General features: G+C 36.8%; 1 protein-coding gene across 1 annotated transcript in view; it reads left to right on the top strand.

Annotated features, from left to right (window-relative positions):
- LOC146003703 (cadherin-AgCad1-like) overlaps positions 1–13,361 on the top strand; it is a 161,658-nt gene that overhangs the window by 49,241 nt on the left and 99,056 nt on the right. Inside the window, exons 11-14 of the mRNA XM_083142086.1 lie at positions 410–581; positions 3,811–3,958; positions 7,969–8,104; positions 12,143–12,322. Of these exons, the coding sequence (XP_082998212.1) occupies positions 410–581; positions 3,811–3,958; positions 7,969–8,104; positions 12,143–12,322 (636 nt within the window). The remainder of the gene's footprint in view (positions 1–409; positions 582–3,810; positions 3,959–7,968; positions 8,105–12,142; positions 12,323–13,361) is intronic.

The following is a 13,361-nucleotide window of genomic DNA, read 5'->3' as shown; positions in this document are numbered from 1 at the left end:
GGGTCTCTCATATGGTAGTCAGATGCCCTAACGACTGAGCTACCATGGCTGTTTTTAAAGGATGGAATAAATCATACCAAGAAAACACATATATCTTGTTCTTATTTGGTAACATTTATTTCTTATATTTATTATTTTGCAAAGAATTTTGCAAAATATAGGGAGTTTCCTTTGTGCAGGTAAAGTTCCATATTTCCACCTTTTTTTCTTTTTGAAGCGAAATTACCACTGAGTACTTGAAATCTTTAAATTTCGTTTTTTGGCACATCATTATTTTGTTTTCAATTTGAAAAGCCATAGAAACCATAACGATTATTTTAAATCACCTTTTGCATTGATTTTGTTGCTTACCTTAAACTTTTAATTGAACTCTTTACAACAGAATAAATTGAACGTTTACATTTTCCAGGATCACTAATTATTACAATCGAAGATGTAAACGACAATGCTCCTGCATTTGTAACAACAGAGGATTATCCTTTTAAAGTTGTTGAAAATAGCAGTCCAGGTACTCTAATAGATTATGTAGTAGCAAAAGACGATGATGGACCAGATAACAACAATATAGCTTTCTCACTAAGGTAAGTATAAAACTTCGATAATGTTCACTTTTTCTTGGCAAATACCTCTTTTCTCCATAAATTTTACATCCATAAAAACATAAAAGGTAAATTGTTAAAGGTTACAAAAAAGGTAGTCAGAATGTTAAAATCTGGTAGCAGTTGCCTTTTCATGATGTAGATTCTTTAATTTACCTTTTATCATGCTTTCATCCAATCTGTCCTACCTTGGGTGTCTGTGTGGGGGGAATCAGTGGTGTGCCCAGGATTTTCAAAAGGTGGGTGTGTGTACTTTTTTTGCAGCCAGCCTTCATTTTTCCATCTTCCCTGCTTTGTTTTTTTTAATACTGATTCAAAAGTGAGGTTATGACCCCCACAACCTTTCCCCCTTGGGCACACCACTACAGGGATAATATCTTTCATTCTTGATTTTGGACTTTTAACCAGTGTGTTATTTTTTAAAAAATTACCAACGTTTCGGAGGCCTCCGTCTTCAGGGTAGCATGTAGTCTGTTAATCATATGGTGTCTATAATTGGTTGCCTTTGAGGATTATTCTTGGTGGCCTAGGCTCCACCTCGTCTGTCGGTCACAAGGACCCCTATATATATTAAGTTGCCAGGGAGGATTATCAGTGGCCCAGGTTCCACTACGTCAGGTGGCCACATCAAGACCTATTTTTGTATGTAGGTTGCCAGGGAGGATTATGTTGCGGTGGCCCAGGCTCCACCTTGTCAAAGCATTGATGCAGTATGATATCAACCCAAAAAAAAATATGAAAAAACTTCTTCTGTGCTGCTTATGTGCTACTGTTAGACCCTGAATGGTTGTGGACATACAGTTCTCCCAGTGCGTGTGCTACACTGATCATTGTTTGTATGCTGACTGGCCAAAGCAGGGTTGGAGATGTATCTGTAAAGGATAAATGTTTATAGAGGTCCTTGTGACCAACAGACGAGGTGGAGCCTAGGGCACCAAGAATAATCCTCAAAGGCAACCATTTATAGACACCATATGATTTAACAGACTACATGCTACCCTGAAGACGGAGTCAGGTTTTCAGCCTCCGAAATGTTGGTAAATGTTTTAAAAATAACACAATGGTTAAAAGTCCAAAATCAAGAATGAATAAATCACCACTGATTAGCTACAAAGAAGAAGTGATAATATCTGTTTTAAGAAAGTCAGGAATTTTGTTTCACTTGAGATGTTCCATATTTATTTCTTCTCTCTCTCTCTCTCTCTCTCTCTCTCTCTATTTATATATATATCCTATCTGCCTGCCTATCTATCTGTAAAATAATTTGAGACATTGTTTACAACAATAGTCACCTATTGCAGAAGATGTTTTTCGCTTTATGAATCACACAGTGCACTTCTACAAATTGACTCACACTTACCCCTCTCCCATCACAGTCTTAATTGCAACCTTCAACTCACAAGGCTTGTTTGTTTGTTTACATTTATACATAGAGGATATTGCAGTAGCAATAGAAACCCCCACTTGCAAGAAAAAGAAATGCAAACCAATTTATGGAGAATCTCTGTGCAATTAAGAAAGTGATTATGATAGTGGTTTAATAATGGAAAATATTAATTATGATTAATGCTTCTTGTGGAGTAAGAATGACAAAGATTTGTTTTGACGATTTATCTTGCAGAGGGCTTATAATGATAATGAATGTTCAGACTATAATGTTAAAATTTCATCTTTATGTGCCTAATAGTTGCTGTGATAAAGGAACATGAAACTGTGACAATTAGATTAACATTGTCCTGATAGGCAATGGAAACTCCCCTTAAGGCACCCCCAAATAAATTAGTCTGCACATACCTATGATTTTAACTAGGGAATGGATTTTTAGGTGTTAAAAAAGAGGGATTTAGAACTTTATGAACTCCATTTTAGAATGTTTAAGTGCTTATAAGATATAGGTATATTAATTCATTAATAATTTTATGAAATAACTGGTTTTAGATTCAATTTGTATACAAAAAGTTACTATTTTCAGTGCAACGAATTCTTTTCTTTGATTATAAAAGAAGATAGAATTTGTCCCAAGACAAAAACTTTATTGTATTTTGAAGTACTTCAACACCATATACTTTTCAATGTTCTCCATGGTGAATTTCTTCTGGTCATACATGAATAGGTGCTAGTACATGAAGAAACTTTTCCCTACACTGCAGGAAGTTATTGGTGCAAACTTCATAAATGAAACTGCTGCTGATTCCCAAGGCTGGTTCAGGCCTCCCCAATGGCTTAATGGTAATGTCATCACCTTGTAATCAAAGAGTCCTGGGTTCGATACCTGGTGGAGGGACATAGTTGTTCGAATCCCATTTTAAATTGTAGGTCCAGTCCCAATTAGCCTATATGTGCATAAAGTGGAGTCGAAACAAAAAACTCACTCAAAATTCAAATCGAAAGCAGGTTCGCAGAGGTCTTCTCTTCTCGATGAACAGCCACTATACTAGGGCAGTTGTAGTTTCCAGCGCCAACCCTTCCCTTTCACCTATAGACTGTTGTGTCATTGGGGGAAATAGACAAAATGATTGGTCATTTGTTTCCTTTCCTACTTGTCACAGGAGACGAGCATATTCTTGGAATCTTACCATGCACTTGCACTGTTGGAGGTTGGGAATAACGTTGGTTGTGGGTTAACAACTGAATCAATGTGTAGCTAGGGTTCTGTCTCAAAACAGCCTGCATCTTCGTTTGGTATGTTACTCCTTAGATCCCTTAAATTGCCTGGGATGTACAGCAATCAACAATGGAGAATGCTTCACCCAGTTAGTGTCACACTACATTTTTTTTCAATTTCGTGATGCTTAAGATGACGGAAATTTGCACAGAGTAGATGTTGGCATCAGATTCGTTAAAGGTTCAAGGGTCTGAAACTTTTATCGTGTTAATTAAGGGTTGTTCTTAATAAGTTATTTTTAAACTTATGCAAAAAGTTTAAAAGGTGTTTTTGAAGTACAAACAGGACTTTTAGGCATTTATAGGAATTTATGGTTTGTTTAGGCATTTTAGGCCCTGTAGAATTTCAGTAGAGGTGCTGTGTACATGAAACACATAAATCTCTTAAAGAATGAAGCAAAAAAAAAAAAAAATAGTTATGCAACCAGAAATTCTTTCCATAGTTATAATAAATTTCCAAGGAAATGGAAACAAAATTAATTTGCATTACAGACACTACTTACATGTATGTTTACATTTATAATTGTGGTTTTTTACACATTTTCAGGGCTATTACAGATGGCGCAGATGATCTCGTACAAATAGATCCATCTACTGGCACATTAACAGTTACAGGCAATATTGATTGTGAACTTTTTCCTCAGTTACAGTACACTGTTACTGCCAATGATAGTGTTAACACCTCTGAACTTAACGTAAGTAATTTTAATTAAATTCTTGTATAAAATAATAATTTCATGTTACAACAAAGAAATGTAATTGGCTGTTGACATAAAACATCATGACTTTTGAATACTTTTCTTTATACAGTGTGTCTAGCAACTGCAAATTCCTTGAATTATGTATTAGTAGAGGCATGCATATTCCATTATTGATGATAACATGATATGTGAAATAACACACTGTAATGTTCATTTTTCATGTTTCTGAAAGGTGAGAGGTGCATGTTGCAAAATAAGCTCTCAAACACGAAAATGTACAGTTTTATTTACCGACACAACACTTTCTGAAGTCTCAATTATCCTGTAAGTTATGCAAATCGTGGAAAATTGATTAATTCTGATGTAAATATTTAAGAAGCAAAAATGGACTCTCTTACACAGGAGTCAAGTTAATATTCTGATAACTACGTAAATGTATTACAGTGTGTTTTAAAAGTCAATCAGGATTCTAAAAAGCTTTAACTTTGAAGTAACAGGTTTATTACAACATTTTTTTTTACACATAAATTATTTAATGCAAAGTGAGAAGGTAATTTGCCTTTGAATATTCAACTGGAGTTGAAGGGAAAATGAACAGTTAAAGGAGAAATTGTTTTTTGGTGTTACGGGTGAGACACAATACAAAACAAAGTAAATTAAACAGAATATATATAAAATACCTTCCACTATTAACTAAATTATGAATAATACTTACATTTTTATCTAAATTGGCAATTTTAGATTGTTGATTCGCGAGATTTCATTGCATTTTATTTAAAAAATTGAGATGCCCGGGCATTTTGTCATGGAATTAATTTTCTTCACATGATATTGGTACAAAGTCAATGGAAACTTTGAATTTTGCATAACTTCCAAGATATCTGAACTCCACAAAAGTGATAAAAATTTAGGAAAAGTATCAGCCAGTATTAGTAAATAAAATCCAATCGATATATTCCAATATCAATATCACTGGTATCGGCTGATACCGATACATTAGTATCGTTATTGGCTCAGCCCTAGTTTCTTCGTTAGTTGATGAGTGGGTGTCACTGAGATATGATGGAAATAACTGTTTTAGACATCCAAAGAAAGGGGTTGGGAGTTATTGGAGAGAGTCAAATGAATTGTTAATTTTCAACACCTCGTCATGGGGATCCATAAAGGGTCTATTTGTAAATGTTTACTGCAACATTTTAGGGTAAATATATTTTTAATAGGAATAATTATTCCATATTTTAATGGACTAATCACTATTTTAAATGAAAAATATCTTTGGCCACTGTGACAAACAACCAAATCAGAATGAGGTAAAGTCGAAAGTATTTATACTTTTTGCTAGGGATGGGCTGATATGAAATTTTGGCCAATGCCAATAAAGTGCCAATGTAAAATTACCGATACCAATAACTGTTTGTCTACCGATCCGATATAAAATTTCAAATGATCCTTGAAGAAGCTGAATGGTTCATTGACCTCCATAATAAATGTGTGTTTCAAGGTAACTGCAGTGCAAAAGAAGTTGCTTATGTAGACATTTACTTTTTTCAAAATTAGAGTTTGGTGATTATCCACAAAAAATATAACTAAATGGCAGAATTTTGCATTAAATTGTAAGATATTCATAGATATATCAGATCAGTAAAAATAGTCATTAATTTTACCAATAAACTGATACCCCGATATTCTTACATTGGTCGATATCTATAGAGTACCTATTAATCTGTCTCATTCCTAATTTTTGCTAAGGAACAGAGTAGATATAAGACGTATGTGAGTTACGAAAGATATATCTGTGAAACTTAGGGTAAAAACACAGTGAAGCACATCCCTCATCGCTCATCGCCAGAAACTCGCAGGGACAAGTTTCCGGTAATTCAAAACCATGGAGTAAAATGGGGAAAAAACATGGTGGAGCCCCGCTGATTGCAAGATGTTCCCAGGATCAAACACGGTTTGATCTTGGGTCCCTTGTTTCAAGTGGAAGGTTCTGCGATTGGTCCACTCAAGGTCACTTCTCCCCTTCGTGGAAGACACCATCCTCTTTTCCCGCTCAACAGAAAGAATGGGGACCAGTTTGAGTGGGAGAGGCTTGTTCGAGGTCCCTGTCCGACATCTGGTTCATTCATTATATCCTGACATTTTTATGGTTTGACCGGGCTCCGTTCGATGAGCAAGGGTCCTTGTGCCACACTGTGTTTTACCATTACTTGTAAATGTTCTATTAATTTCGGTGTCCTCTGCCACCATCCACTTGGGAACTCGATGGTTTACTGACGCGGATATATCTTTAGTAACTCGCTCACGTCTTATATTATCAACCGCGTTGTTTATTCCCCTCAACATGAACAAAGTAAACATACGAAGAAGTGTTCTCAGGTTACCAGTCAGGTTAAATTGGCATTATCATCCAATGTTTCGAGCACATACATTGCTCTCATCTTCAGGGAATGTAGAAATGGAGGCCAGAGACCAATAGGAAGGCAGCATCCAAGCTCCGCCCCACCAAAGTCATGTATTTAACCCTACACTGTTCTCCATTTCTAACAGGAAAGCTAAATTCCTATTTTCAAGTAAACATACCACAATCCACAGTTACATGGTGATATTTACTCCCTGTCTGTCTGTCTCTCTTTTTCACTGATGCAGAAAACTATCGCTGAACACTGTTGCTATAGAGGAACCACAATCAAAATAACCTTAGGCCAAAAGTCTCCGTGCACCTTCCCCTACATCAGTTCAACTCAGGCCGTAAGGAAGCAAGCAATCTCCACTGCCCCTCCCCTCCACATCAGAAGATGATGCACAGGAGTCGCAGGTCTGTGCAGGCTCTTTTGCCCGTGGTTCCACTATACATACAAAATTATCTCAACACAATGAAGAAATATAGCCATAGCAAAATTTTCATTACAAGCTAGAATTTTGTACCAAAATTACAGCTATAAATTTTAAAAAAAGTAGCACTGCTTCACCTACAGCTATAAATTTTGTAGCTAGCTACAGTAGTACCACTGGTTATTAGAATATTGAAGTGCCACAGTATTGGGTGGAAATTTATTTTAGAATTTTCTGGAAAAGTGATGGCATTGATTTTGCCAGAATTAATGGAACCATGATCCTTACTAACAGTAGCGCCAACTTTCGAGAAACATTGGGCACCCTGAACTTAGAGATTTTTTTTTTGTAATTTTATGCAATAATGCGTGTCATAAGTACGCTGAGGATTCACTATAAAATGGCTTTCTTTCTCCGTTGGCCAAAAAATGTAGTCTTTTACATTTAAAAAACCCTTCGGGCCATTTATGAGAGGAATACATGACATTTGTAGTAGCCATTTTGGCTTATACCTAGGTATTAGTCATAATTGCCTATTTTGAAGGTAACTGTTTTTGAGAGCCTTAAATCAAGATGGCTTAGGTGGACAGGCCATGTGGCACGAATGGGAGGGGAAAGAAGAGTTTACAGGATTCTTGTCGGGAAACCTGATGGTAAGAGACCTGTAGGAAGGCCAAGACAAAGATGGAGGGATAAAGTTGAAATTAACGTAGAGGAAATCGGTTAGGATGGAAAAGATTGGATTGATCTTGCCCAGGATAGGGACAGATAGAAGGCTTGTGTTGCACCAGCCATAAACCTTCAACTTTATGGTTATTCTCTCCCTAGCATTCCTAATAATGTTGTGGCCACTGATAGTGTAGATGATATAGGACACTGAAAAGTATTATATACTGGAGATGTAACAAATTATTATTAAATATTTTGATAACACTCGGTAATTAAGTTGAGAGAGTTCTTTAATTGCATAATAATAACACATTTTGTTTTCTTTAGCATGGGGATTTTTTAAAATAAAATATAATATTAAGCAAATTATTGGCGGTGGGGGGGGCCTCAAGCCCCACAGGCTTAAGAAGTTGGCACCACTGCTTACTAATCATGAAACTTATTTTTTCATTCTGTGAGAGCAGACATATATAAATTGCATCTTATTTATATTTCCTCAGATTACAATCAGTGTTACTGATGTTAATGATGAAATTCCCCATGTTACTACTACTACTTTGACAGCATCTATAGATGAGTCATCTCCAACATCAACACATGTACTCACTATTGAAGCCGAGGATAAGGATGTTACACGTAAGAATATTTCTCATTATTCTCTACCAAATTATTTTTTTATATATATACTTTTAACAACTTGCCTTGCAAATTAATGTCCCAAATTTTGGATTTTTTAAAATCCCGTTTCTTTGTTCTATATAGTATGCTTCTTACTAAGAATACATATTTTACCTGACATATAGCTAAGAAGATAGATTATCTATACATATAAAATTTGTTTCATTATCCCGAGTTAATTCGGGCTACACACACATGCATAAAAAATGTTCTTATTTCATGAACATGATGTAAGAAAAATTATTTTTACAAAACTTTTATAGTGTACTGCCTTTAAATATTGCATTTATGAAATGAAAGTTTAAACATTTCAGTTCACTCACTTATAAACATTATGTATATGTGTGTGTGTGTGTGTAATGAATAAATTTTATTATCCCGAGTATCCTCTTGCTCAGTGGTGGTGATTGGGTTCCAAAAACTGGGGAGGGGGCAAGAGAGTTTACTTCCCTTTGTAGATAAGGTTTCGCATAGTTCTGGGGCAAAAGTGTCAAAAAATGGGGGGCAACTGCCCCCATGCCCCTCCTAATTGCTGCCACTGGTCGGGCTAATGAGGGATATACATTTTTATCATAATAATAAATGTAAGCATAATATTTTGCCTTTAAATGTTATACATATGTTTTTAAAATCTTAGAAATTGCAGTTCTGATTCTGGAATTATTTATTAGATATTAGATGGGCAGCAGTAGCATGATTCACTGCCAGTTGTCTTGCCTTTAGCATCTCTCACTCTGCTACACACTCCAAACATCAATCTGAGTAAGATGCTGTTTCCATGTGGACATTTACTGTACTTCACAGCAGAGCTTCTCACTAGTTTCTACGGAATAAAACAAATTGAATGAGAAAAAGTAGTTTGGTGCAATTATATTCGGAATAATATAAGATGTTCACCTAGTATCTGCACAGTTTACTCGGGATAATAAGGCAAATGGGTAAAAGTACTTACACAGTATTTTACAATTTGTCTACCAACATTAAAAATAATGTATCATAGTTTAGTTTAGTTTAGTTTATTTGCGTCCAAGGACTACCGGTGTGTACAAATTACAGTACATGGTAATATAGGACATGTCAATACTTACGTTACAATACAATACTACATTAATAGGTTTTACAAATACAAAATACATAGTCAAAAATTGTAAAAAATTGGGCCTTACTCTGGTATTATATCAAAATCACAAAAAAAGTATAACAAGAGAAGATATAGAACATTGCAGCCTACTTCTAGGTGATAATAATTATCCACTTTCATTTGACATTTAATTTTACAAGAATAATATGTGATTATACTGCATTATGTACATTTGTCTTATGTAAAAGTCGCTTCCATGTATTCAGCTATAGAATAAAAAACATGCTTCAGAAGCATTGATTTTATCTTGTGCTTGAATATCATCAATTTTGGTTCTTTCCTCACATCTTGTGGTAGTTTATTGTAGAGATCTATGGAAGAGTTTAAGGGACCTTTCTTACATAAGTTAAGGCGGCAGTGTTTTATGTGAAGTTTGTCTTTATTTCTTGTGTTTAGGCCATGTATTTCCTCATTTGTGGCAAAGTTGGAAATATTTTGCTTAACATTAATTAAGCATTCATAAATGTATATGCAGGGAAGAGTTAACACATTAAGTTTACGGAAAAGCGTTCTACATGAATAAGTTTTCTTTACTCCAGCTATGATTCTTATAGCTCTTTTTTGAAGCATATTTCTTTGAATGTAAGATGCACCTTAATTCTAAAACAACGGAGCACGTTTGCTGGTGAATCTGTGGACTGTGGATATATTTCAGCAAGAAATTTAAACTTCTGCATGCTTTTAAATAAAATGTTATAACTCTTGAACTAAATGGGCCACGATAGCTCAGTCTGTAGAGGCATCTGGCTGTGGAAGACTTCATTTCGAATCCTTGGGCAGGTGATATGGACCAGGAAATTTTTCACTCATTTCTTTGTTTCTGTGCAGCTCTGAGTCCCACCCAGCCTTGTATCAATGGGTACCTGGGGCCAACCCTTGGGGGGGGGGGGGGGTAATTGCAGCTGGGCATGATGCTGATCACATCATCCCAACTATGGCCAAGATTTAGAATATGTGGAGCTCTACCTCCACATTAACCCATATGCCTTTCATTGCATGTGTGCACATGCTCCGGGGTACCTTTACCTCTTGAATGCTAGAGTTACAGATTATACCTCGTTTTATTCAGTACACATTGGGCTAGAAGCCTGCGGTAGAAAAAAAAACAAATTTTCCATAATCAGAAGAAAGAAAATAATTTTATTTTCCTCAAAATTTGAAATTCAACGGAATCCTTATGCAGGCAATGCTGGGACGTGAAGGCAAGAAACGGTACCTGCATATTGCCTGATATGTTTTACATTTTCGTGGAAAAAATTTCACACTTCGTTTGGTAAAAGTGTGTTTCCAAACTCCAGAATTGAAAGAATTGCAATGCTGTAAAAAATAAAAAAAATAAAAAAAGCACAAAATTTTAAAGACATCATACCCCTCCCCTCAAAATAGCAAAAATGAAATTAATGTTACTAATTCCTAATTACATACCTCAAGACTCGTATGCATGTATCGAAACATGTATGTCCGACCATTATCCGAATCACAGTATGTCCTAAAAGTGACATACTACAAAAAAAGCTCCTTGTTCCATTGTGGAACAAGCCGTAGTTTAAGAATTAATTATTACTTCTGAATAAGGTGCATAGATGTACATAGGCTGATTTTTTAGTAGTGACAACTGTTTATTTTCTAGACACACAACATGGTTCTATGTTTTACATGCCCTCGATGTAGTCGCTAGCATTGCGTACAACGTATTGCCAGTGAAATGGAAGTTGTCGGATGCCATTGGCACTGCCTAATCTGTTGATACTGTGAAAAGAATGATCTGCCAGAAGAATGTCTCGAACTGCGAATCCCATGAAGTGGTTCCTTCATCTTAGGGATTCGGTTGAAGTTGCAGGGACTTAAATCAGGAGAGTATGGGGGTAGAACAAATCAGTCACAACTCCTGTTGTATGTGCCCGAGCGTTGTCATGCAAAATGATGGATGGATTATGCATAAAGTATCGCCGTTTTCTTCTAGGAGCTGCTCACAGGTTGTTTTGCAAAAACTAACAGTAGTACTGTGCATCGATGTTCTGCCCTGGGGGAACTGTATGCCTTAAGATAACACCATCCGAATCGTAGGCGAGAATCACCATAGCGTTCACATTGGTGGGGTTTGTCCGAACTGTTGACTTACGCGGTGACCCATAATGACTCCTCTCGTTCGATTGGCGTTTCAGTTTTGGTTCATAACATGTGGCCCAGGTCTCTTCAATCCTAGAGATACGCCATAAGAAGGCCTCTCCTTCGCGCTCATAGCTTTGCAAGTGAGTACGAGCAGCGTCGTATTGAAGCGATTTTTGCATTCCCGTTAAATCATGTGGAACCCATCTTGAGGCAATTTTCAGGATGTGGAGCACAGTCGAAGGTGCGAGTCCTGTTTCTTGGGCTAAGTCATGAATCGTGAAGTTCCGATCAGTCTCCACTAACGTGGACACAGTTTGCACGTCTTGGTCTCTTACTGGGGGATGACCAGACTGAGGCATACCCACCTTGCTACTGTTTGCTACGATAATGCAGATGCACCACAAGCCTGCTGCAGTCCCTGGTGACACTGCCGTGCTGTGCAACTTCTAGCGCATTCAATTTTTAACCAGCTCCGCTGCTCCTGCTTTGTAAACATCGTGGCTGCACTCTGCGACCGCTCGATCACAACTGCACTGTTCTTGTCACTGCGCATGGGCATGGAGTGGGAAGAGTGAGTTCATTTGCTCTGGCGGAGGGTACGCATGTAACTAACCTTTGGTATAAACGACATTGCCTGGCTCCGTTGCATGGCGTCAACTGGCACTTGATCGGAATTATATGGGATTATTCTAATCTAATTTGTTGCAGAAATATTAACTTCCGTTCTCTTTTTTTCTTTTCAGCCAATTATCGAAACTTGGTTTTCACCTTGGAGGCACCGTTCTTTCGTATAGAGACTATAGATTCTTCAAAAGGCAAAATCACTGTTCAGACTACAAATCCAGAAAAAGATTTGGACATAGATAATGGTGGACCATTTGAATATGTGTTAAATGTGAATATCAGTGATAACAATCAAAGCCGTGAGTGTATATTTAACTTTTATATTACATATAATTGTGTGTGTGTTCATCATTATTATTACTTGATCTTAGTGATGGTGTGCATTGTTTTATTGCAAGAACAAAACAAGAAAATCACATAGATTATGAAAAAGAAGCACTACATTTCATAGTGGGAACGTTTCAGTAATCAAATACTAGTTTTTTCTGTGTTGTGAAAGTTCACACTTGAGAGTATTTTTCTTCATGCTGCAGGTGTTGTATGAGGGGCATGCAATAAGTTCGTGCCCTGACCCACTTCTGGTTGTCTAATGAACCAAATTCTGTAGTATTACTCATGTATCAAATAGCCATGGTAGCTCAGTCGTTAGGGAGTCTGACTACCATGCAAGAGACCTAGGTTTGATCTCCGGTGGGGAAGAACAGAGATTTGTTCACCTGTTCAAGTGTTAACACTGTTAAGCCTTGTTTCCATGTTAATAAAACATTAAAATGTTGACCAAGGCACACTTTTATAGTATAAAAATATACATATACTTCACTGTTGTGAAGTTTCGTTTGAAGAAGACCCTGTTAGAGGGTGAAAATGTTATGTTTTTATGTAAATTTTTATACTATAAAAGTTTGCCTTGTTCAGCATTTTAATGTTTTACTGTTCAAGTGGCTCCAGCGCCCACCCAGCATAGTATAAATTGGGTACCTGGAGGAAACTGGGAGGTAAAGGAAACCAGGAGCATGGTACTGATCACATCACCCCAGCTTCGGGTGAGATCAAGAAAGTGTGGGGCCCTAACCCCACACCCCCTATACGTCTTCATGGCATGGTGCAAAGCACAGGGGAGGACTTTACTTTACAACAAACTTACATGGAGGACATCAAGAGAAACACACACAGATGTTAATATGGTGATGTCCTCTATATACGGAAAATATACAGTACTGAAACTCGCGCACCTCGAACGCGCATGTGCGTTTGTTGATGGGGCATAGCTCCAGCCGCTCGTGTTCTCAGCAGTGAAAAGGAAGTTATAACTCGCTAATACTGTGTATGTAGTGTTTC

The sequence above is a fragment of the Lepisma saccharinum genome, chromosome 20 (genome assembly GCF_977018435.1).
Source record: "Lepisma saccharinum chromosome 20, izLepSacc3.1, whole genome shotgun sequence".
In the NCBI taxonomy this organism is placed as follows: Eukaryota; Metazoa; Arthropoda; class Insecta; order Zygentoma; family Lepismatidae; genus Lepisma; species Lepisma saccharinum.
Note: the sequence above shows the minus strand (reverse complement) of the source record. Positions and strands in the feature narration are given on the sequence as shown.